Source organism: Lampris incognitus, chromosome 15 (genome assembly GCF_029633865.1).
Source record: "Lampris incognitus isolate fLamInc1 chromosome 15, fLamInc1.hap2, whole genome shotgun sequence".
NCBI classification, from domain to species: Eukaryota; Metazoa; Chordata; class Actinopteri; order Lampriformes; family Lampridae; genus Lampris; species Lampris incognitus.
This window is the reverse complement of record NC_079225.1, coordinates 31,548,024-31,573,806: the sequence shown is the minus strand read 5'-3', so window position 1 is coordinate 31,573,806 and position 25,783 is coordinate 31,548,024. Positions and strand designations below refer to the sequence as shown.

At 41.7% G+C, this 25,783-nt stretch overlaps 1 protein-coding gene across 1 annotated transcript in view; it reads right to left on the bottom strand.

The window, feature by feature from the left end:
• The window catches only part of phip (pleckstrin homology domain interacting protein), a 52,074-nt gene that overhangs the window by 14,029 nt on the left and 12,262 nt on the right, over positions 1–25,783 (bottom strand). Inside the window, exons 9-27 of the mRNA XM_056294356.1 lie at positions 25,227–25,327; positions 24,708–24,778; positions 24,027–24,127; positions 23,678–23,718; positions 22,865–22,963; positions 16,472–16,628; positions 15,494–15,628; positions 14,225–14,353; positions 13,788–14,013; positions 12,570–12,710; positions 11,856–12,039; positions 11,529–11,631; positions 10,613–10,750; positions 10,165–10,262; positions 9,830–10,037; positions 8,914–9,024; positions 8,413–8,520; positions 3,221–3,345; positions 1,925–2,007 (exon numbers count right to left, since the gene is read on the bottom strand). Of these exons, the coding sequence (XP_056150331.1) occupies positions 1,925–2,007; positions 3,221–3,345; positions 8,413–8,520; positions 8,914–9,024; positions 9,830–10,037; positions 10,165–10,262; positions 10,613–10,750; positions 11,529–11,631; positions 11,856–12,039; positions 12,570–12,710; positions 13,788–14,013; positions 14,225–14,353; positions 15,494–15,628; positions 16,472–16,628; positions 22,865–22,963; positions 23,678–23,718; positions 24,027–24,127; positions 24,708–24,778; positions 25,227–25,327 (2,359 nt within the window). The remainder of the gene's footprint in view (positions 1–1,924; positions 2,008–3,220; positions 3,346–8,412; positions 8,521–8,913; positions 9,025–9,829; positions 10,038–10,164; positions 10,263–10,612; positions 10,751–11,528; positions 11,632–11,855; positions 12,040–12,569; positions 12,711–13,787; positions 14,014–14,224; positions 14,354–15,493; positions 15,629–16,471; positions 16,629–22,864; positions 22,964–23,677; positions 23,719–24,026; positions 24,128–24,707; positions 24,779–25,226; positions 25,328–25,783) is intronic.

Below are 25,783 nucleotides of genomic sequence, written 5' to 3'. Positions count from 1 at the left end.
TTCACCAGACTCACTACCCAAATCTGCATATCTGGGCCGGGACTGTATTTCACCAGAATGCCACCCTATTTCACAGTCCATTATACACCATTTAGTTCCAACCACACATTGTGATTGGACGAGAGACATCCTCTGAGTTCTTATAATCACGATATATAGCACTGGTACCACATGAGTTAATCGGTATCACTCTGCCTTGTTTACACTTAATTAACCAAGTAAACGACACTGGCGCTCACTAATGTTTATTTCTTCCCATTATTTGTGCGTATGTGTTTCGTGTTGGTGTGTATATGTTCCTAGCTGGGGAAAATATGAATTTGCATGTGTTAATTTTGATTTGTTTGGTCTCGATATTACAATTGAGGAATGGATAAATCCAAGTGAAGAGAATGAGCCAAAGTCAGAGAAAAGTGAGACGCTTAAAACAACGGCTTACCAACACGGGGATTTCCGGTACGAATCCCCGTGTTACCTCCGGCTTAGTTGGGCGTCCCTACAGACACAATTGCCCATGTCTGCGGGTGTGAAACCGGATGTGGGTACGTGTCCTGGTCGCTGCACTAGTGCCTCCTCTGGTCGGTCGGGGCGTATGTACGGGGGGAGGGGGGAATAGCATGATCCTCCCACGCGCTACGTTCCCCTGGCGAAACTCCTCACTGTCGGGTGAAAAGAAGCGGCTGGTGACTCCACATGTATCGGAGGAGGTATGTGGTAGTCTGCAGCCCTCCCGGCTCAGCAGAGGGGGTGGAGCAGCGACCGGGATGGCTCGGAAGAGTGGGGTAATTGGCCAAATGCAATTGGGGAGAAAAAAAAAAGAGGATAAGAATCCAAAATAAACCCCAAAACAACGGCATGGTTACTAGACGGTTACTAGACACACCACACTATTGGCTGAGATGGATGAACTTGAATGCAGCAGATATGAAATTGATACGACGAACCAAACAGCATATCCAATGGCTTTAATCACTGGCTAAAAACCCAGGGGACCAAGGAGGACCTCAGCATGGTGGAGGAGACAGAGTTAAACTGGGTATTTAACCATGTCTGCCACATATGTCTGCCGCATGAACCATCCCTTTGCAACAGGAAACTATTTTTCTTAACAAAATAAGTCTATAGCAAAGCAAACCCAAAGCCACTGTCTTTGTTTAGGGTTGAGGCTATAAACAATTATAAAAATGTCATATAAAAGCAAAAACATACCGAGGTCATGCTACATATACCCTGAGATATTGGTTCTGCTGTAATGCGGCCTCGTGCCTCAGGTCACGTTACTGCTTCATCAACTACACCCTCACAACAGCCTTCATAAAAAAAATTTAAAAAAAGAGTAGCCTACTAATATTTCTGCATGTAAAAAAAAAAATCTCTGTTTATAAACCATTATCATTCTGAATCACCTCATTACAAACTCGTTTGCAAAAGTTTGTCGGAGCGGCCTGATGAATATGTTTTGGTCTTAGCGCACCATCATCAATCACAGCTGATCATAGTCAGACTTGCCGCTGACAAAAATCAGAAGCCTATTACACGTCATTAACACAATGTCAATCTGTCAAGTTTGTCAGTGGGGAACCTTGTGCATTTCTCTTTTCAGATGCTGAGAATGCCTTTGATAAAGTGGCATGGTGCTATCTTTGGGAAGTACCAAATTCTCCAGCACAAAGATCTAACAGGCAAGGCCGCCCCTCTCTGACTCAGTACGTGAGCTTTCAGGTGCAGACAACACGTTCAACCATTGCTGTTGGGAAAAAAAAGCTCCATATTCCGTTTCATCCACTCAAATCACAAGCATATTGAATCACAAACACATACAAAATTGTTACTCTACTAACAATACTGTTATCAAGAGATCATGCTCAAATACTTTTTCTAGCCAAATCAAACTATGATGGTAGATTCTCGAAAAGACACTGACCTATACTCCACTGCCTGTTTCTGGCGTTGTCAAACTGCTGCCGGAGAACCAGGAAGTCAATAACGTCAGGCATGTCATGGTACCTGAAGTAACACAAACCAACACATATGCATAAGACAAACACTAAGACCACAGCCATTAAAGCAATCAATGCACTTCCACGCTAAAAGCTTGCGATATACAAATCATCAGGTGCATTAAGATTAGGGATAAATGGTTTGACAGTGTTTTAGCACAAAGTGGGACTGCTCAGAGCTATCATCCCTCCTTGTTGTGGATTATGTCACTCAAGCTTGCTGAATTAAATTCATCAACAGCACCATTGTGGAAATCAACTTGACTTGAACGCTGCCTCTTAGGAGGCATTATCTTGGGGATAAAATGTTGTATACAATGCAAAACACAGGATGGTGTTGTGTATATTATGTTAGATTACTGTTAAACTGACACAGGAAACATATGCATTTCTGGAGAATATGCATGTGAAGTGACAGACTCCGTTCAGAGCGGGACTGTTATTGCCTGCAAGGTTAAAGACCACATTGGAAACAGTGTACATTTGGGATAAATATACCACTGTCACGAAAGCCAATCTTATATAATTGTATAGAAAAAAATGTTTGAGGACATCAATGTTTCAAATCGTACTTCAAGTGTACAATACGTTTTGCATTCATCTTATTTTACTTGATTTAATTTTTAATAAATTATAATTGTTGTAGGTTTTTTTATTTCTTTGCCTGCTATCAGCTTGTTTTTGCTGGCAAGAGACAGGAGGAGCTAGAATGTGGGAGGATTTTCCGAGCGGTAACTTGGATAGGATGACACCATGATACTCTCCTTCAGTGCTTTCAGAATCTATCTACTGTTTTGCTCTAAAAATGTCAGATGTTAGTCAGTCTGACTGTCAGTCAGATGTTCAGAGGTTTTTATTAAGTGTTTGCTCCAAAGTTCCCCAAAGCGATATTTGTGACAGTGATATTTTGAAGCAACTTCAAATGCAACTTAAAAATGGGCATCTCTTGTGTAAAGATACTCGGAGAAACATCCAAAAGCCTTGACAACAACAATTCATGTTGCGCATTGCAATGTGCAAAAAAGGCCTTGAGTGATGCCGATTCCAAAGGACACAATCTTTATACACCCGATTTACAGCCAGCATGCTCAGATTTGTTGAACAAGTAACAGAATTATGTGTGTATATATATATATATACACATACACATATACATATATATATATACACACACACACACACACATATATATATATATTCTGTGCAACTAATATGCTTACTTCATTGAGAAGGATCCTCCAGTCAGTTTGCCACTGTCAGGATCCAGGAAAGAGAGTTTGAGACAGCACAGTGTCGGCAAGCCCACTTCGTACTTGATACCAACTATCTTCATTAACTCCTGCTCCTAAAAGCCACAAATTAAGAACAAAAACATGCAACCACAAATTAAAAAAAAGATCTTAAATCGTTTCAGAAGTAAAAAATAAATAAATGAATAAAAATTTAACACATTTTTAACATGCTTATTCTCCATTTTCATTCGAGATGTAACTTGTCTGCACCAATTTGTATATTCCAACCCAAAGCAGGAGTTTGGCATTGCGGCATCACTGCACCGCCGTTTGATATCTCAGAGGGGCAGTTTCACAGACATGCATGAAACCAAATTCCCCACAAAAACATTACCGTCAGCAGCAGGCTTCCAGTGGAAGGAACTTTTAGTCTGAGACGTCAATAGACGACCCCACAAAACCGAAAAAGCTGCGCTCAACTGATCACAAACAGCTCTGATGAAAAAGAAATACTAGTGGGAGTTTTCCCTACTTAAAGACGGTGCGAATATTTGTATTGGGTCGCTGACAGTGACAATGAAGCCATCTGAAACTGATTAGTGTTTGACGAGCAGGCAGTAGTAATAAAACTAAATAACATTTGTAAATTGTGACTGTAGTGAAGCAGATTCCACCACAACGCAAGCCTCGTTTTACTGGGAGGACTCCCTGTCTATTTTCTTCTTAAATGTTGGCGTAGCCATAAAGGGGTCAGAAATTGAAGTGAACCTAGAGGTTTCATCACCCTTAAACCTAGAAACAAGCCACTAACACGGAAGCTTCTCCTGTGAGATGTCACTCAAAATATTAACACACAATATTAACATCCCCGAGTTGTCAATCAAGATGTTACACCCTGAAGGATGAACTGTCATCAATAGTATGCCGTGTGATAACATTGGGGCTGTGCCTATAGTCCCCGGGTCCTATAGGACCCTTTCGAAAAAAAAGGGTCCCATATTCCCCGTTTTCCCCTAAAAAGGTCCTATAATCCCGGTTGCAGTAGACACCGGGGAACATAGAACCTTCTTTTGGAAAAAGGGTCCTATATTCCCCGCTGTTTCCAGGGGAACATAGGACCTTTTTCCAAATAAAGGGTCCTATATTCCCCGCTATTGCCAATCGAGGAACAAACCGGGGAACTTGGAACCCTTTTTGCAAATTATTTCCTTAACGGGTCCAAAATAATAAAAACTGGGGTCATGGCTGAGTTGTAGGCTACGACAATCTATTCCTCCGCTGATTAAATTAGGCTGTATTACCATTGTTGGCTGTTGTATATCGCAGGCCACCTTGAGTGCGTATCCAAATTCGGCCTAGAGGAGGCTGTGATTTGCTTTATTGTTATTTCTTACCAATATTTACTGCGGTAGGCCTAGTTAGTTGGCTCTCCGGCTCAGCATGGACAGTCGGCAATCAACGCAAGTTTGTCTTGCAGTAGGCCCGCCTACCAGTATAACCTAGCCATTTCCACCTTCGCTCAAAGTTCAATTTGCACAGCACTGGACACTTCAGCCACTTTCTTGTTACTTTGCAGTTCGTTTTCCATATTAAATCACTTGGCAGACTTTCTTTCAAAAAGACTTTAATGATGAACTTTTTAGGCAGAGAACTTAGACCAGGACTTGGAATTTAGGACCAGCACAAAGTATCCATCAACGGAGGCCGCCTACCTTACACAATAGGCTAATTGCCTAATAATAATAATATGTGCTTCTCAAAAAACTAAAGGCTTGTGGAGGCGCTAAACCAAAAACATGAATCAAAGACGAACATCAAAGGATGTAAGGTAACACTCACCAAATGGTAAAAAAATAACAGAAGCAGTCCTCTATTTCATTTTATTGTTTGGCATCAGTCATTAAGGTTTCTGAAGAAGACCACCCGGCCAAGTTAATGACTGATGCCAAACAATGAAATGGTAAAATAGAGAATTGTGTCTTCTTTTTTTTTCATTTGATGAGTGCTACCTTACATCCTTTGATGTTCTTCTTTAATAATAATAATAATAATAGTAATAGTAATAATATCAATAATAATAATAATAATAAGAAATAATAATAATAATAATAACAGCCTAATAATAATAATAATGACAATAATAATAATAATAATAGCCCAATTATAAAAGAGGCCTGATAACAAATAACAATTACAGGTATAATACTATCAATAGTAACGCTGATAATAGGCTATTAATAACAAAATGCTTCTAGTAAAAGCTTGGCTGAAAAAGGGTTGGTCTATGGTAGAAGCCCCCCAGAAAAGGCATGGTCTAAAACAAAAATCTCCAAGGCCTAACTAGCCTAACGTTAAGGCTTTTTTCTTCTTCAAAAAAGCAAAATGAGTAGTCCTAGTCCATTAGGCTACTCAACAAAGAGGGGCTAAAACCCTGGATTTGACGTTGCCGACGCTGCAAGACCCTTTGCGCATTATAGATCCTTCTGATTGGGACGGTTGGCTCCCTCGCAACTTCTGCAATCACCCCGTCGGAATTCTGCACGGTGCACCATTTCTCCGTCAGGGGGATGCACGTGTTCCCCAACATCGTGCACAATAATGTTAGCATCCACGTCCTCCACTTCAAATCTATTTGTGATCAGTGGCACTCTACAGTTCCACCTCCAGCACCTCCATCTAATGGTGTCTTGATTGGTGCGGTGACCCTGATATCTGAAGTTCTCATGTACCAACACTTTGCCCCCTCGATCACCATCCATAACTATCGCCATTGTTTGTCTTCTTGTAGGCTAGTAAGCACATGACAGTGAGTCCACGAGTTATCGCCGATAACAACCGCTTGTTGCAAATTGTTGCAAGTTGGCGGGCGGTTTAGACATTGGTGAATTTTGATCATGTGGTTTAGAACGCCAGGAAACTTGCGTGCAGATGACCACACATCCACGACAAGTTTTAAATATTTCCAAACTCGAAATCATGTGTGCATTTGGCTATTTATAAATTATTTTTCGAGCAATAGGTGTTTTGTGATTCAGCTTTAGCGTTGTTGATTAGCCTTTCATTCATATTTTGTCAAAAAGGCGTATTCATTAGCCTAGGCCTATGTCCCGTTATTTCTGTAGCATACAGCATCTTAGAATCTTAAGAGACCAGGCAGATATTGTTATTATTTTATTGTTATTACAATGCTATATTAGCCTACTTTATAATTATAAATATTTCAATTATCCAATTTTTAGCATTTCTAATATAAGGCTATATTGTTATTATTATTATCATCATCATCATCATTATTATTATGCTATTATCATTATTATTATTATGTTATTATTATTATTATTATTACAATTATGATGCTTAAAGGGCCTTACTGAGCAGATGGTTTCTATCTAATATCTGTCAGATGCTTTTCCCAACAAGCTGGTGTGGTTATGATGTGAACGACGGCTTTCTAGGGAACAGAGAAGAAGTGGGTCGGAATTGGCCTATTGTCGATATCAGCCAGCTTTCGCAGGAGTCTATCCCTGGTACAATGCGCTAGACCTCTGGGAGATGGACTGCTAAGGACGGAACACAACACCTATCCTCAGCTCCCAGCACTTCTCGCACAATGTGCTACTCATACACTGAGTTGGCGGCACCCGGGATCGAACTCACGACCTTGCAATCCATAGGCGAGAGCTCTACCAACTGAGCTATGACCGGGTACAATTGCCCAAGGAGCATAGGCTTACTATTTTACATTCAGACACAGACGAGCCAGCTCACCTACTTGGCGAGGCGCATTTTCCTCGATAAGTGACACATTTCACGCATAAATATCAGAGAACTACCGGGGTGGGTTATGCGCCCAAATATAGGCTATAGCCTAATAAGTTGAAATTGGTTTAGTGTCAAAAGTTTCCACATACTTTAGCCAACCTGGACTTTGTGAATTCGTTTTTGTGATATAAAAATAGAAATCGTATGATTCATTGTCTTCTAAATAATCTGCCCTAAATAATGCATTATTGAAAATGCACTTTTTGCGCCAAACAGCGTCAAACCTGCTGACCGGGGAACATAGGACCTTTCTTTATAAAAAGGGTCCTATGTTCCCCGGGTGCCCTAGGGGAACATAGGACCCTTTTTATAAAGAAAGGTCCTATGTTCCCCTGCACATACAAAACGGGGAACATAGGACCCTTTTGGGGAAAAGTGGGGAATATAGGGCCCTCTGTATACAAAAAGGTCCGATATTCCCCGGTCTCATACAAAACGGGGAACATAGGACCCTTTTGGGGAAAAGTGGGGAATATAGGGCCCTCTGTATACAAAAAGGTCCGATATTCCCCGGTCTCATACAAAGCGGGGAACATAGGACCCGGGGACTATAGGACCCGGGGACTATAGGGAGGACCCCATAACATGCAAGACCTTATTTCTTCCACAGAAAGAAATTATTTGTGCAGTTTTAACTTCAAATTTAAGGGAAAAAAATGTTCTTTTTTTTTTGTTTGTTTCAATCATCTCCAAGGAGGTCATCTGGGTAGCTTAGTGGTCTATTCCATTGCCTACCAACACGGGATTCCCGGTTTGAATCCCCGTATTGCCTCCAGCTTGGTCGGGCGTCCCTACAGATACAACTGGCCATGTCTGCAGGGTGAAGCCGGATGTGGGTATGTGTCCTGGTCGCTGCACTAACACCTCCTCTGGTCGGTCAGGGTGCCTGTTCGAGGGGGAGGGGTAACTGAGGGGAATAGCCCACATGCTACATCCTCCTGGCGAGACTTCTCACTGTCAGGTGAAAAGAAGCGGCTGGCGACTCCACATGTATCGGTAGTCTGCAGCCCACCCCAGATCAGCAGAGGGGGTGGAGCAGCGACCAGGATGGCTCGGAAGAGTGGGGTATTTAGCCAGATACAATTGGGGAGAATCAAAAAAAAAAAATCTCCCGAGGAGTATTTCATGTTTATGAACTTAATGTTTCTGTATATTTTTGCTGTTTTAGCTGTTGATCCTTCGGTTATCTTCTTCAGTTGTTCTCATACTGATGAATGAATCAATAATAAATCACATACGCAAGAAAAAGTAAACAGATCACAGCAGACGCAGGAACAGAAGGGCTGTTTTTCACTTGAAGGGGGTATTTGACAACATTTCTCTGGTACTATTCCCCACTAGCTCAGGCGGTTCCTTACCCGCAGCTCCATCTTATGCCAGGGCTGTTTCTTGGGGTTGATGCTGTAGATCTTCTTTTGTTTGGCCATCTCTACATACGCTTCATGGCCCTGTCTGAAGTAGTACACCTGCACCGCATGCACAAATTAACATACACAAACAAACAAATACACAGAATAATCTTAATTAGACCAAACCATACAAAAGGGGACTGTAATATAACTGTTTATCACCACTGTTGTGTGACAACTACCACATAAAGCTTTGCTTGACTTCAAACATTTGAGCTTTTATTTATTCTAATTTTCGACTGGTTGAATTTTTTTTTTAAAGGATTCTAGGGCCCATGGTATCATTTCAGCATATTGTGTTATCATGAAGCTTTATTGTACAACTTATTGTACAACTGTCATGATAAAACTATGTCCTTATTTCTGTATTGCTATGAGGTGGAGTCTAGCATGAGGGTAAAAGATCAAAGGAAATATGAATATAGGAAATAGGAAACAGGCTTCGTGCACCTCGTCTCCCATCTGTGGTATGTAGGGACATCTCCGGGGGACGGTGTCTGTGATCCAGGAAGACGGAAGCCACTCCTCCAGAGTTAAGCCTGCTTCCTGAAGCTCCGCCCTCTGAGAGACATGAGAGACGTCAACCATCACTCTAGGAAGTCATTTATTTAATAAAACATTTATTCCGTTTAAAAAAAGTCATAAATCACGAAAATCATTTAAAAAAAAAAGTTGAACAGAATAATAAGAAAATGTCTGTTGGAATTTTCATGCAATAAATATGAAAACGAAAGCCACTTTATTTGACGAATTTGTTCTCTGCATTTAAACCATCCTATTGTACAGGAGCAGTGGGCAGCTGCAGCACCCGGGGACCAACTCCAGTTCTTCTTTCCACTGCCTTGCTCAGGGGTACAGACAGGAGTATTAACCCTAACATGCATGTCTTTTTGATGCTGGGTGGAAACCGGCGCACCCAGAGGAAACCCAAGCACACATGGGGAGAACATGCAAACCCCACACGGAAGGGACCTGGGATGGCCTGGGGTTTGAACCCAGGACCGTCTTGCTGTGAGGCAACAGTGCTAACCACTGGGCCACCAAATATAAAGCTGATACTGCAGTTTAAATATTTACTTTAAATGGCTAATGCGTCAACACTTAGATATACTGAGCATATCCCATTTCTGACTTTTCAGGGCTTGCAAGAAGTAAATATTTATGTCTGGGAAAGTCATTAATAGCACAGTAGTGCAGTTGTGTGCACATTCATCCTGTCTTAGCAGGTCAGGTGAAAGATGACGTTCAAGTGGAGAATGAGAGACAAAGTAACCGCATACTAGCTCCCAAATATACTTCAATGACCTCATAGAACCTTTCAACCCCTTCTTCAGGCAAATGACGGATGTCGTTAACAGTAACAAACCTTCCTCTTCTCCTTTGGCTGCTTCTTCTTTGGTACAGTTCCATCCTTGTCTGCCTTTTCTTTTTTTCTCTCTTTCTTCCCATCCCTCTTCTTCTCTCCATCCTCCTCCGAGCCACTGCTTTTCTTTTTCACTTTCACACTCTTCTTAGGCGGTTCAAGGTTGATCCCTGCATCCGCCGTCCAGTCAGAATAATCACTTGAGTAGTCACTGCAAAACCGCACGGAGATCAGAAGTATGTATGTATTGGTGTAACTACGTATTAATTTATATAAGTTAGCACGTGTGTGTAATAAATAGTGTCTTTGTATGTGTATGCGTATATCTGTAGTCTCACCTTGAACTACTGTGGTCATCTGGCCAGGGCTCCTTCCCTTCCTCCTCCTTCTCCTCCTCTGAGGAGTGTCCGTTGATCTGCCGCACTTCGACCTCTCCCTAAAAACACACAGCACATCCCTCCATGTAAGCGTCAGTGGAAATGTGCACAGCACTTGGTGCTTCATGTAGTATCATTCAAATCAAATCCTAAGTTTCTTTATGAAGAGTGAAAAAGGTTTCTCTAAGTGCATTTGAGAGCTAAGCAAACAGTTTGCTCCACCGGTATTTCCTGTGACTTTTACAAAATATGCTACCAGTAAATTGAGGGTGACTCACAAGACCCAAGCCAATTTCTTGCCACAAACAAGCACAAAAAACAAACAAGTTAAAGACTCTTATAAGCCCTCCATCAAAAACAGCAATAGAGTAATGTCAGAGACAGGTGTTTCCAAGGTGGTATTATCTACCTCGGAGGTGCTGTCGTCGTCGTCAGCGACCTCGGCGCTTTGGCGACTCGTCTCCTCCATGGCAGCCCGCGTGTGGTAGCCATGGTTACCCTGGCTCCGCCTCCCCTCATCAGCGACGCACTCTGAGGTTGGGTGAGCCTATGATAGGAAAGAACAGCGTGTCGGGTCTGAATATGATGATGACGATGATTTGTTTCAAACATGTAAATAAGCAGGATATAACACACAGCTAAGCCATTGCCAATAATCTGAAGTGATAAAACAAATCCACACATCAAACTCAGCGAACAAATCTCCGTATGCATCAGATTATTTGTTACATGCTGGAAAGGGAGTAGGATGAAGTATACACGTATTTTTTCCTACCCCTTCTCACCTACTCTTAAGTTAATTCAGCTACTGTACATTTCAAACTCAATTCCCACTGCACTGTATAGTTCAAATTCAATGCAAGTTGTGCTGCACAATACAAACTCAACTACTGTGAACAATAACAGAAAAAAAAAATCAAAAACACATGAGGGGGGAAAATCAAAAACACATGTGAGAAAGAAAAGAAAACACCCTAATGTCATGTACCAGGAATAAACAGATCTCAATGCTGCATATAACCCAAATATCAATTCGGTATCATAGAAAGGAAAAAAAATTGTAATAAGTAATGTTCAGAGATTAATAAAACTTAGAATATGATGGCAGCATGAGAAGCTGACAACACTACTACTACTACTACTACCAACAACAACAATAATAATAATAATGCTAATAACAGAATGAAAAAGCAGGAAACTGTCAAAGGACAAAGGAGCAACAGATGGGAAAATTCTATTGTTAATGGCCTGGAGATGAAAAAAAACATCATTTAAAAAAAAAGTTTGAAGCAGTGGTTGTATGTGTGTGCGCGTGCAATAATTACCCTGCTCTCCTTAGGGAGAGAATGGATTGTGCGTCTCCTCCTCTCCGACCTGTAAATATTAATCTCCTCCTCTCCTTTTGCTTCACGCCAGTTCACCTGTCTCCTACACACACACACACACCCAAGAGAGAAGGCTAACATAAGTACTAAACTCTCAATACAAGTCATTTCCTACCAGACTCTCTAATCTTGAAGTATCTAGTGGGAAATGAACACAGAGAAGTCAGGTTTTCTCAGCATACACCTCTGTGCGGTTGTGTTTCTGTGTGTGTGTGTGTGTGTGTGTGTGTGTGTGTGTGTGTGTGTGTGTGTGTGTGTGTGGGCTACCTAACAGTAGCTTCCTCCAGCTCAGGGACCAGTACCCTGCGGCTCCAGGCCACTAGGTCCCTCTCCGTGGCCATCTGGCTGCGTGGGGCATTGCTATGCATCTGGCGGACGCCCTCAATCTGCCCACTGCGACGCAGGCCCACGTTTGGCGGGGAGTGCACCTCTGTGGGGGAGCCCACAGAACCTGGCAGAGGATTGGCAAAGAGGAGGGGGGAGGGGGTTCTGGGCATCAGTTATTTCATTTACAGCATTGCGGTTGACAGCCTCATTTGTATTCAATTATGTTATGTGTGCTGGATATTCCAAATAAATCTGTATTGGCTTGGATGATGTATAATTTAAAGCCCAACTATTTATAAATTGCATTGAAAACACAACAAATGTGTTATTTTATAAACCCTGTAAGAAATCCCACACAGCAGACAAGGGTCAAATGGCATCTGGAAATAATTCTAAGCACTCGCCTTAACCTGCATAGAGTTCCTAAATGGGTTGAGTTTGCCAACTATCACCACAAGCAAGTTTTGACAGCAAACACGAAATTAGCACTTGAAAGTTAAATTGGTATACATTTCTGGAACTAACAACTTCCTGGTTAAATTTTCCTGCTGCAGTAAGCCCACCAACCCACCTGGTACTCTCAGCAGCTTTAAAATAAACATTAGACTTTTATGGACAACAGTGTTTGATGCAGATCTGGTGAGATCTAGCTACCTCGACTGGACCTGGTGTTTGGAGCAGTAGCTGGGTCGTTAGTGCCTCGTCTCTGGTCCTGTTCTTGTTGGAGCCTCTGGATCATGGTGTCCAGAGGACTGGGCCCCTCCATCGCCTGCTCACTCACTACCTGGTTCAGACCTGACGCAGGAGATAAATGGAGAAAGACATTGAAAGAGAGTCAGAGACAGAGAAATGGAAGGATGGTTTGGGTGAGAAGCAGTGAAGAAGAATACCAGTACCTGGAGGTCTACTGTCTCCATTCCTTCAATAACACGCATTAATACAGGCGTTGCTTACATAGGGCAGTATAAAATCCAACAATCAGCCAGTAGCAACGCTCTACCATTACTTTGCAATAAAAGGGAGTAGATTTTTTTCCCCCTCAGTATCATACAAGACCATCAATGCCCATGATGTCTTTTGAGAACTGACAGTAGAATGAGATTATGTCTCTGTACTGTAAGGCAGTATCAGGGGCCAAAGTTCCTCAGGGGGCAAGTTGAATACTTTCTTTTAGCAAGAGATCCTTGAATTCTCTTAAACTTCAGGCTTTGCATGTAATCCAGAGCTGAAGCATGCCATTAACTAAATTATCTTTTGATATCTGCATCTAGATGCTGCAATACTTTATTAAGACTGATAAAAAACATTCTAAGCTATATGAAGGGAAACAAAAGCTAAAGCCAACACTTTCTATTCAGCAAGGACAGACTTCGGTGCTACTGAACGCTCATTCTTGTCAAACAAAGGGCCAAGACAGCAGTATCATCAACCAGGCCAAAGCGCGTTTCAAAAGCTAACAAATAAAGGTTATATGCAGAAAAAGGTATCACCTCCAGTCAAGGGCGCTCTCTAAAAAATGAAGAGTTTTGGTTTTACATGATATTCTATGGGGAGAAAAATAGTCACCATGGTCACGATAAGCAAAAACTGAAACAGGATTTTGGATCTGAGCAGCAGACCATGACTGTCACCTGTTTACAGCCATTCATCTCATGCAGAGGTGATTACAATTTAGCAGATTCAACTCACAAATTAATTAATAATGCCTGAGCAAATAATGCATGTTCCACAAAAATGTATACGGGTGTGCAAGAAACAAACAGGGTTTTTTTTTTTTGCCACAACTTATTTCTAGCCTGTTGTGCAGTTTAGATGACTCCACCACTGGGCATCAAGACAAGTCCTGATGGGCTTGGCCCTTGCCTCTGTTACCTGAGGATGTGACACCCATCTGGGGGATAAGCTGCTCCTCCCTGCAGCTCTCTCTGCCAGGCACCAGACGCTGATACCTGGGTGGGTGCGGGTTTCCATCCACATCCACCAGGAAGGGAGGGGGCATGAGGTGGGGCGCCTGCTGAGTCTGCTCGTCTAACACGTAATTGTTGGCATCCCGGATCAACGGTCGGTAGTCCGTATGAAAGAACATCTGGTCTGCAATCTGAAGGGAGGGGAGTGGGGAAGAAGTGGGCAGGCGTGTGTGGAAAGAGTAAGAGAGGACATATTTAAACTATGAATCTTTTCAATATATACTTAATACCATTATGACGGTATTAAAATCACAGTGTCTGCTGTGAGATTTCAGGAATCAGCCTGTGTAAAATAAAGTTATGTTGAAAGTTATGTTGTTTAAGGTATGTGGCCATCTTTACCTTGTCGTACTTGCTGCTGGAGCCAAAGCCAAAGATTAGCAGGTGTCCATGGGAGTCAGTGGCCGCAAAGTGCTGCCCGTCTGGACTACACTTGCAGTCAAACACTGCTCCATGACCTTGGCCTTCGATCTATCCAGAGAGGGAGCAATAATGGCAAAGTGCATGATTAAGCCTTTCAATAAAGCCCTCAGTTTAGCTAACTGATATTAGCCACTACAGCAATAGTGGCTAATATTCACAATTATTTACAACAGCAGGGTAAAAACATGGCCAGTGCCCCATATCTCCAACATAGGGTGAAAATAAATATTATCACAGCCCCTACAATGTTTTTTTTTTCATTTAGTGTTATTTTTTCATTTTGTGTTAGTCAACACAATGGCCCAAGGGCTCCCTGGTAGTGGGGCAATGGCTTTAGCTCAGGTGCACCAGGTTCTGGAAATACTTTTGAGCAGAAAATTGTCAAATCAATGTATCACATTAATAATTTATCATTGATTAAAGTTTTCCTGCGACAAGGAAAAGGTTAGAAATCTGCACAACGGCTTATTTGATAATTCATTGCTTGCAGCAACAAATTTTAAAACTGGATCAAATAAACTGTCAGGGATAATGAGAAAGCCTTGGCCAGAACTATTACGCCCTGCTGTGGAAACATGGTGATCGGTAGGTACCCCTTTACAATACTGCCTTCATGTGTCAATTCAAGTATTAGTCAAACTGGAATCTGGACCTCATGCAGAGCATAGGAATAGTTTCTAATTAATCAACACATAAGAACTGGCCGGCTGGCTAGCCGACTGAGTCACTCAATTGTTCTGAGACTCTGGTTAATTCTGTCCTTGGTTACCATAGCGACAAAGTCAGGAAGCAAAACAATGACCACAGTCAATGACGCACCAAGTAAAAATGGAATTGCCATGCATGCAATGAAATCTGATGTCATAAGCTCACACAACAGTAGGCTCTCCTGCACATGACCATAGCAACACAGTGCTTACAGAATGACTGAGAACGGTACCATAAGGAAAGGGAAAGGAAAGGGAGCTAGATGAGTGAGAGGAAGGTGTGAGGGGAGGGAGACAAATGACATGAGAGCAAGGGGATAGGAGTGTGAAAGAGAGAAAAAGTGAGAAAGAAGTAGAGTAAGGAAGCGGAGAGCGACAATGGGTGAGCTGGAGACAGCAAGTGAAAAAGAGGGCAAGAGAGAGATATAAAAGGGAGAGAGACAAAGCTAAAGAGAGATGGGAGAAAGGTCAAGGGTCTCACCATGTTGAAATAGGAACGGATCTTGACCCCTCTTGTCAGGTCCCATACAATGCAATTCCCATCATGCCCCGCTGAGAAAAGGATTCTGGGATCAAAGGGGTGTGGCTCCAGAACAAATACCTCATCTTCGTGACCCTGGACAAGAAACAACTCTGTTATTCCTATATTTAGCATGAAAAGGCAAGAGCTCCATCCACAATTTTGTGAAGAGCGCTGTACCTGCACCAGTAAGAAAGGTCTGGATCAAGTTGCTGCTAGGTACAAATAGTGAGAAACAGAGCATTTGTGTTCCTTCAAGCTATCTATTAAGCATGAGTTCAACACATGTTTGTGACACAGATCTTATGTTAGGAGAGTATTTTAGTCTCACTAATAGTCCTCTTAGCTGCTGAAAAATGAAACGAGGTTAGAAATATGACTATGGATGGGTATTCCATGAAGGGTACTTTAACAGGAACAGCAAAAGAAAGAATTGAAAATGACCATTAACTGGCTTTGAAAATGAAGTGATTACAGCACTAAACTCAGTTAGACCATCAGAGATAATGTGTTATAATATCATAATATTAATACAGCATGGCTCAAGAGGTAGGGCGGGTCATCTAGTAATCAGAAGGTCACTGGTTCGAGCCCAGAGAGCGTGTCAGTGTCCTTGGGCAAGACACTGAACCCCTAACTGCTCCTGATCAGCAGGTTGGTGCCTTGCAGGGCAGCCTCCACCAACAGTGTATGAATGTATGTGTGAATGTAAGGTATATACTGTTAAGCGCTTTGAGCGGTCAGTAGACTAGAAAAGCAGTATATAAATGCAGTCCATTTACCATTTACATGATAAAGTTCACCAAATTGCTTGGATGTGTGTGTGTGTGTGTGTGTGTGTGTGTGTGTGTGTGTGTGTGTGTGTGTGTGTGTGTGTGTGTGTGTGTGGGTGTTGCGTCTTTGTTTCCATGAGTGCATATAAGTGTTATTGCCACATACCATGAGCACATGGACAAGGTTTCCTGTCGTGGAGTTCCACACCTTCAGGGTGAGATTGTTGGCGGCTGTGATCACTGTGCTGTCATAGCGATCCCACGCTACCATGGTAACTTTCATCTTAGTTACCTTGTCTTCCAACGGAGGTGGGTTGTACTTCCTGAAAAAAATGGCATCATGTTGTGATTCAGTCATTTAGATGACCAACTTAGTAATTTACATATAGCAAAAATAGTAATGAAAAATATTATTACAATGATGAGTACGGCCACCAATTCCAGTTAAGTTAAAACATAAATGGTATTACACACTAAACCCCTTTAAAATTGATAATTGTTTTTATCAATCATATGCTCTGAGGACCAATTATCAACACCAGGCGGAGATAATAGTAGCCACCATAGCAGCCAGGAGGGAATTATGCGTTTGGTCACACGTGCACCCATGCATATGTATGTGTGTGTGTGTGTGTGTGTGTTTGTCTGTCTGTGGTTAATCTCGCAAACTACTGGACGTGGCTGTGTAAGATTTTTTTGTGCACAATTATGACTGTATCATGAAGAACCTCTCATGGGTGTGGTGATTCAAAACTTTTGACAAACCTTTGTTCGCACTATTGCAGCTCCCTCTCTTCATTCACTCTCTAGCTCACTTGAGCAATATGGCTTTCTGTCACTGCCCAATCTGAGTCAACTGCGCATCTGCGACTCATCTATGGTTGAGTCAGATTGAGCAGCGACAGTGTCAAAGCAAAAACATTTATTCGGGTATGAGTCTTGAAAGTAAACAAGAAGTTGATTGTATTTCGCAAGCCACCAAATCATTCACTGCTGATCTCAGCCCCAGAGAACTGGAGGAACACTGGATGAACCAAAAATCCACTTTACGCAGAATGGAACCTGCAGCCATTCCACAGTGCAGCAGTGGACCTTTTTGAATCAGGGGAAAACATACAGTGTCCATCGTTTTTCTCCCTGCACAACCAGAGCGCAGCACTGGGAGTGGATGCACTCGCCCACGAGTGGGCATGTGTTCTACTATACGCATTGCCCCCAATGGCCTTGATTCCTCCAACATTGTTCAGGGCGCAGGAGAATTGTCTGTCCCTGATTTTGATCATTCCTTACCGGTCGTCCATGCATCGGCTGGCGGATGTGAAGCAGCTCCTCTGGGGTCACCCATGGCCCCTCCCATTGCACAGGGACCTCCTTTCTTAGGCAAGCGGGCAGATATTTCACCCCCACCGGAATGGCTTACCCTATGGGCCTGGCCCGTGAGTGATTTAATGTGAGGCATACTGGACTATCACTGTAAGTGGAAAGTTTTTGAGTAATGGTGTGCGAGGGCACAGGAAATTCCCTTTCAGTGTTCAGTTGGTGCAATTTTGTCCTTTTTACAGGACCTAATTGACAAAAAGAAGGCATTTTCTACTGTCAAGGTATACTTGGCTGCCATTTCCGCTTGCCATGTCTTGCCATGTTTTGATAGTAAGCTGGCAGGCCAGCATTGATTAGTTTATGAAAGGTGCACAAAGACGGTTACCCAGATCCAGGCCTATGTCAGTCATCCTACTGAGAAGATGGAATACATAGACATGAAAATGTTATCTCTTAAGGTGGCTTTGCTGTTGGCTTTAGCAACAGCTAAACAAGTGAGTGATATTCACACTCTGTCTTTTCATCCTGCTTGTATAAAGTTCACACCTGGAAACCTTGGGATGCCCTTGAAGCCTAATCCTTTCATCCCTAAGGTGGTCAATCCATGCTCACCAGTAGACCTGACAGCCTTTCAGCCACCCCCTCACAGCTCCATGTAGCAGCAGCAGTTGCATAAGCTGTGCCCAGTTCATGATTTGCATACTTATGCAGAGAGAACAAGGGCCTTCAGGAAAAGGGATCAGTTGTTTGTGTCCTGGACTAAGCCCCACAGGGGCAAGCCTATCACCAAACTTTCTCACTGGATAGTGGATGCTATCGCACTGGCCTACTCCAGCTCAGGTCTTCAAGTCTCAGCTGAGTTGCGGGCACATTCTACCAAGGGATCTTGCAACCTCCTGGGCCCTGTTTAGGGGGGTTGCCTATCCAGGATATCGTCACTTCAGCTAGCTGGGTCATCGGCCCTCACATTTGCAAGGTTTTATAGGCTGGATGCAAGCCTTGCTCATACTATCCTCAGCGTGGGCTCCTTTGTGGACCTGCCTCATCCACAAACTTTTGCATGAAGAGGGTTGGCCGTCAGTCATCGAGATAAGCTTGTCTGGCAATACTGGAGTCTAAATATCCCATTGTAAGACAACACTGAAACAAATGCTATATAATAGAACTTTAGGTTACTCTCGTAACCTTGGTTCTCTGAGTAGCATGAGTGAGATGTCTTACCAGACCACCCTTCTTGTCACTGGGGTGAAGTGAGAAGAGGTGTGTTTGTTTTGACAGACAAGTGATGACTGACGAGGTGAAAGGCCCTGACGAATACGTCATGACTGCCAGCCACTCACGGCTGATGTAACAGTGTAAGTGCTTCTGTGAATACATGAGGGAGCGCATCACATAGTGAAACGTCTCAGTCATGCTACTCAGAGAACTGGGGTTATGAGAGTAACCTAAAGCTCTGTGCGAGAGAAAAGTTCAAGAACGCCCTCACAGAGAGGTTACGGGTTCTTGTTCTTTTCTTTGCCAACTGGACTCTCACATACACTGGTACAGGATTGGATCCCACTGGAACTTTCTCTCATGTCTAGCCTGCTCTGTCTACCTCACAGCCTTCCAACTGTTGATATAAATTACTGATTTGTCGTGTGTGGACAGCTCACCTTGAAGCAATGAAAGACTTCAGAAAAAAAAGTTTGGCTGTGGGTCGGTCAGACTACGGTAAGTCTTAATTTCCGGTTTAATTCAGAATAAAAAGATTTGAAAGCATTCAATCCAGGGGTCCGGTCCCACCAACAAGACACTGATTCTTTCTACTCACTCACCGTAAGTCATTCTGGGCAATATTCTCAGTCAAATGGCCAAAATTGTACACATTTTTAACAATGTCTATATCTAAGAGATGATTTAAGTAGGTGAAGGTAGGCACCAACTCTATTGCCAAACTGATTTAAATTGATTAGATTAATTACACTACCGTTCAAAAGTTTGGGATCACCCAAACAATTTCGTGTTTTCCATGAAAAGTCACACTTATTCACCACCATATGTTGTGAAATGAATAGAAAATAGAGTCAAGACATTGACAAGGTTAGAAATAATGATTTTTATTTGAAATAAGATTTTTTTTACATCAAACTTTGCTTTCGTCAAAGAATCCTCCATTTGCAGCAATTACAGCATTGCAGACCTTTGGCATTCTAGCTGTTAATTTGTTGAGGTAATCTGGAGAAATTGCACCCCATGCTTCCAGAAGCAGCTCCCACAAGTTGGATTGGTTGGATGGGCACTTCTTTGAGCAGATTGAGTTTCTGGAGCATCACATTTGTGGGGTCAATTAAACGCTCAAAATGGCCAGAAAAAGAGAACTTTCATCTGAAACTCGACAGTCTATTCTTGTTCTTAGAAATGAAGGCTATTCCATGCGAGAAATTGCTAAGAAATTGAAGATTTCCTACACCGGTGTGTACTACTCCCTTCAGAGGACAGCACAAACAGGCTCTAACAGGTACTATTTAATGAAGATGCCAGTTGGGGACCTGTGAGGCGTCTGTTTCTCAAACTAGAGACTCTAATGTACTTATCTTCTTTTTCTACTCTGGTTAGAGCCTGTTTGTGCTGTCCTCTGAAGGGAGTAGTACACACCAGTGTAGGAAATATTCAATTTCTTAGCAATTTCTCGCATGGAATAGTCTTCATTTCTAAGAACAAGAATAGACTGTCGAGTTTCAGATGAAAGTTCTCTTTTTCTGGCCATTTTGAGCGTTTAATTGACCCCACAAATGTGATGCTCCAGAAACTCAATCTGCTCAAAGAAGTGCCCATCCAACCAATCCAACTTGTGGGAGCTGCTTCTGGAAGCGTGGGGTGCAATTTCTCCAGATTACCTCAAAAAATTAACAGCTAGAATGCCAAAGGTCTGCAATGCTGTAATTGCTGCAAATGGAGGATTCTTTGATGAAAGCAAAGTTTGATGTAAAAAAAATCTTATTTCAAATACAAATCATTATTTCTAACCTTGTCAATGTCTTGACTCTATTTTCTATTCATTTCACAACATATGGTGGTGAATAAGTGTGACTTTTCATGGAAAACACAAAATTGTTTGGGTGATCCCAAACTTTTGAACGGTAGTGTAACTTTTTTGGGAAAAAAATGAGCGGTAAGAGATTGACCACCATGCGATTGGTCACCAAGCGATTGACCACAAGTATTTCCATTTCCATTATTTTAGGGGGTTTTTACAGTTAGTTTTGTCAGTGTTCAGTATGCTGATAGCAGCCAGGCAATATGACAGATTATCTAGACGATACCTTTCTACAGCAGTAACAACTCATCATAACATTACCTATCAGTTCTCTCTATAATGGGAAATGTGTAATGGCAGTTGGTCTAGAATTACTTATTGGGTTATGTGTGAAATGAGCAACATAACTTTGCCATCAAAAACAGCAAAAAGTCTAGTAGTTGTGTTGGCTGTAGGTGAAAACAGACACGTAAACAAGGTCTTTGATGGCCGATCTAAAATGCAAAAAAAAAAGCTGAAAACGCCTGAAACACTAGACACACCGCAAACACCTGAAAATGTGTGCAGTGTGTTGAGACTGGACTTTGGACACATCAAGGAACTCCCAAATGAGGAAAATCTCATGACAAAACTAGAAGAGTGCAGACAGTATAGTGCAGATCCCTGCCAGGTGTCTCCCCCTTCTCTAGTGTTCGGACTTTGAGACAAACTACCCCTTTTTCACCTCCCAGAAGGGAAAATATGGAGGCACTGCCTGCGTATCTCCCCTTCTCTGGTGTCAGACTTAGGTGAAAAACCAGCTGAGGAGTTAGCACTCAATTGTGGTATAAAACAGGTTTTTCAAAAGTTTTGAATCACCGCAACCAACCACAAGAGGTCCTTGATCATACAGTCATAACTGTGCGCACAAATTAGGCTGAGAGGCCCAGCAGTATGTGAGATTAGCAGTGGACCGATTCATGCAAACACAGACAGAAAAACCAGTGTAGTGTTTTTCCTGCCATTATAGGACTTTTGCACAGTGCCCAAATTGATTAAACAGGAAATATGGGGAAAAAAATTTTCAATATGCAGCACTCAAGCTAAAAATCTACCTAATAAAAACATGCGACCAAGTCTAAGATGAACTTGCACTTTCCAAAAAGAAAAGGTTTACTATGCAACCATTTTGGTCGAACCCTAACCCTGTCTTTATTGTCATAATATATAAAGCTGGGTAAATCATTAATGGGCAGTGTCAAGAATATGCACTACTTTCCTGTTTTGACTGCAACCTAGAGGAAGTTGTACTTTCATACCTTATGCATTTTTTTGGATTATCAAAATTCTTTTAATAACTTTTGATCATGTTGTTGCCCAATCTGAGTCAACTGTAGATGTGAGACGCACATACGCACACATGCGCATGGTTGACTCAGATTGAGAAGTGACAGACAGCAGCATTGGTCGAGCATGCTAGCGAGTGAATGAAGAGAGGGAGCAGCGGTAGCAAGAACAAACATTTTTCAAAGGTTCTGAATCACCGCAAATACGAGTTTCTTGATCATACACTCGTAGCTGTGCAAAAAAAAAAAAGTAGGTTGGTAGGCCCAGTAGCATGCGAGATTAGCCACAGACAGATACACAAACCCACACCCCCACACCCATGTGACCAACATGAACTGAAACACCTTGTTGACTTGTTTTTAATTTCACCATGCTTGACTCAGCTTTAGTGTGAAATAAGATTGATGAAAAAAGTCTTTACACATACTTCTTAATCAGTACCTTGATGTTTAGAAAATTATTTATTCCATACTCTAGGATGTTTTTTAAATTTTAATGCCAATTTTTCAACTGGAAAAATCAGAGATTTCCAAACTGTTGATATACCTAATGATAACAACAACCGAGAATCAGTTATTGCTGCTGTCAAATGAAAATCTGTTAAGTCTAAAATGTTATGTGTGATCAAAAATTGCAGAAAAAAAATATTTCAATCAAATCACATTAATACCTGTTCACTTCTTAAATCATACATAGCATTTTGAATCCCTGCTATTTTCTTGTGGGTTATGAAACTTGCTCAGCTAACCAAGGAACATGCAAGCCTCTAATTTTAGTACAAATGGGAAAAATCTCACAAATTGGAGTTGAGAGGTTTTCATGTGACGGGAGTTATAGATTCCAGGAGTTATAAGCTAGTAAGTCCAGTTTGGCTGGTGTAACACAAACACATACCCGGGTAATTTGGTCTGCATGTCCAGCAGAATGCTCCTCCAGCCCTGAGGCTGCAGCTGCCAGATTCGTGCTGTACCATCTCTGCTGCCACTCACAAACCTACAACAGGCGCACAGGCACGCCGAAAAACACACACATACAAAAGTGCATACACAAACGCACAGAAAAAAACACTTGAGGAACTGGACTCCTGTGCCAGCTTATCAGTAAATATCACACACAGTTCTAGTAAAGCTTTCCTGCAGAACTGCATTTACCTCCCTTTTGACGACACATTTGAACAATGCTGTTCTATGCTAGGGTTTTGCTACAAGGACATCGTTGCACCGCCCTTCTTTCATCTCTATCTCTCTTTCTCTCTGCCTCACTCCCTTTCCTTGCAGACTTTCTCCCTCTCCTGCCCAACTAAACAGTCTACCTCCCTCACCAACCAGATTATAGCAGCCATTGGGAATAATGGCTGAGCTTGTTTTTTCAGCAAATGCCACATACAAGCACATAAAATTCAGCACTCTGCAAGTGTGTGAGATATGTAATTGCATCTATTATGTGTGTGTGTGTGTGTGTGTGTGTGTGTGTGTGTGTGTGTGTGTGTGTGTGTGTGTGTGTGTGTGTGTGTGTGTGTGATTTTGTGTACTTGAACAAGTGCATGAGAGGAGGCAGCGTTTCTGCTGAAAGAATCAAGTCACATAGCAGCATCCTGGGGTTTCATGTAAAACAAACAAAGAGCAGTATACAGGCAAAAACACACAAGCACACGCGCACGCACACACACACACACACACACACACACACATATTGCACATGACTTACCTGTCGCTGCAATGTGAAAACTGGATGCTGTCGACTTTATCCTTGACAAGAGAAAGGTGAGTGGTAAAGTTACCACAGAAGGAAACAGTTAGTGTTTTGGGGGGTTTCTCACAACGTCCACAGCTTATATTCAGACAATTTATAAACCATTACAAACATGGTCCATTTTCAGTGTGACAATTAAGTAGAGGAAAAATAAGTGTATATATGGCACAATTTGCAAATCAATATCAAAAATATAGCTACAAATTTCAATAGATAAATCATATACATAGGCTAACCAGACAGGGAGACAGACAGAGTTCCCTCACTAGACTGTGTCAATATAAAACACATTAAGTTGACTCACTGTGTGGGACTCCAGCTCAGAGATCTTCTCTGGCTGGCCAGAGCCGAAGTAGTACACCCTGATGATATGATCTGTGCTGCCTGTGGCCAGGAACATACCACCTGAGGGAGGGACACAGACACACAGACAGACACACACACACACACACACACGATGAGAATGGGGTGTGGCTTACACATCTAAATGTTAGCATCTTAAATTCTAAAAAGCACTCAGTTAAAAATGCTAACAAGTCCTTTTTAAGTCACTAATGATTAAGTAACTAGAACTGAATATCATTCTTCCACCAGGCCATGTGATGGTTAAAAAACACCACACAAATACCAGTATTAGCAACTGTTTTCTGTTAGTGTATTAAAATCTAAATTAACAGTTGTATGGTTTACCAGAAATTTCACAATCTCTTTGAAAAAGAACTCTAAGATTTACAATCCCAAGGCCAAACCTTCTGTTTTAAAATGAAGATGGACTATATACCGTCCTTTGGAGTTTCTTCAAGGAAATAGGTGTACGCATCTTTTCACTTCTGTGAACTGTACTCATTGAAATTCATTGGAAATATCATTGGAATTTATAGTCTTGTCGTGAGAAAGACTTCACATTTCATCGGCTCCGCACAATAGTTTTGGCTGTGAGAAGGTCTTTTCTCTAGATAAAGGCCAAAAATTGAGCTGTGTTTACCTGCACTGAAAGATGAGCAGATCATCTGGACACCAGGACGGGAGCGCTCTGTGAATTTACTGGGCCTCTGACTAGACACACAAAAACATACAATACATTTTGCACTACATATTAGACACCCAATTTGTGTCTGGTTGGAGTAATCCCATATTGTGGCTACATTAAATTCAGGTCTAAATGCAACATTTTGAATTCATGCTTATTTGGAGTCATTTTGGGCAAAAAGGCATATAAGCCTTCATATATAAAATTAATTTCAAAGGAAATTTTCTTCAATGTGGTCCACAGAGCTTTGGACGTACAAGTGGATAAATGCACTTTTAGTAATTTTTTTTTAAAATCATTATGCATATCTGCAGAGCTATGGCTTTCCCCTATGATTTAAAATATGAGGCACAAATGAATTACAAATAAATCTAATGAGTATACAATCTGAATAAGAGATACTTGTTCCTGTACAGGGTATAAAAGGGTACTTGAGTGTGTGTGCAAGAGTTGTGGTGTGTGAGTGCTCCTCACCCAAACTTGAGTGTGCGTGCATCCCATTGCCAGAAGCAGATGGTGCCATCAGCGCCAGTGGAGGACAGGTAGCGCTTGGAGCCACTACAAAGGGGAGAGAACTGCACAACAGAACCAATTAGAAGTTAAAGATAAGTGCAACAGCCAATCCAATGAACTCCTGATAATAATAGAACTGAGAAGAAAAATTCACACAACAAATCAACACCAACCATAGATGAAAAAAATAGCATTAACTGCAACAACCAAAAAGTAAATACATGCATGCATACTACTTATATACATACAATAATAAGTTAAAAAAAAACTAAATAAATAAATAAACCAAAAAGAACCAACAAAACAAAACAAAAAAGAGCAGGATAAGTGGTTTGGATAATGGATGGATGGATTGATGAATGGATAAACAGAAAGATAGATAAATAAATAAATAAATGTTAAAATAAAAAATGGCACCACGCAAACATTAAAAATCCCATCCTCAACACTGTATGCATTGAGAAAGTATTCAGTTGAAAACGGATGGCACAAGCACACAACACTGCCAAGGAACTGTC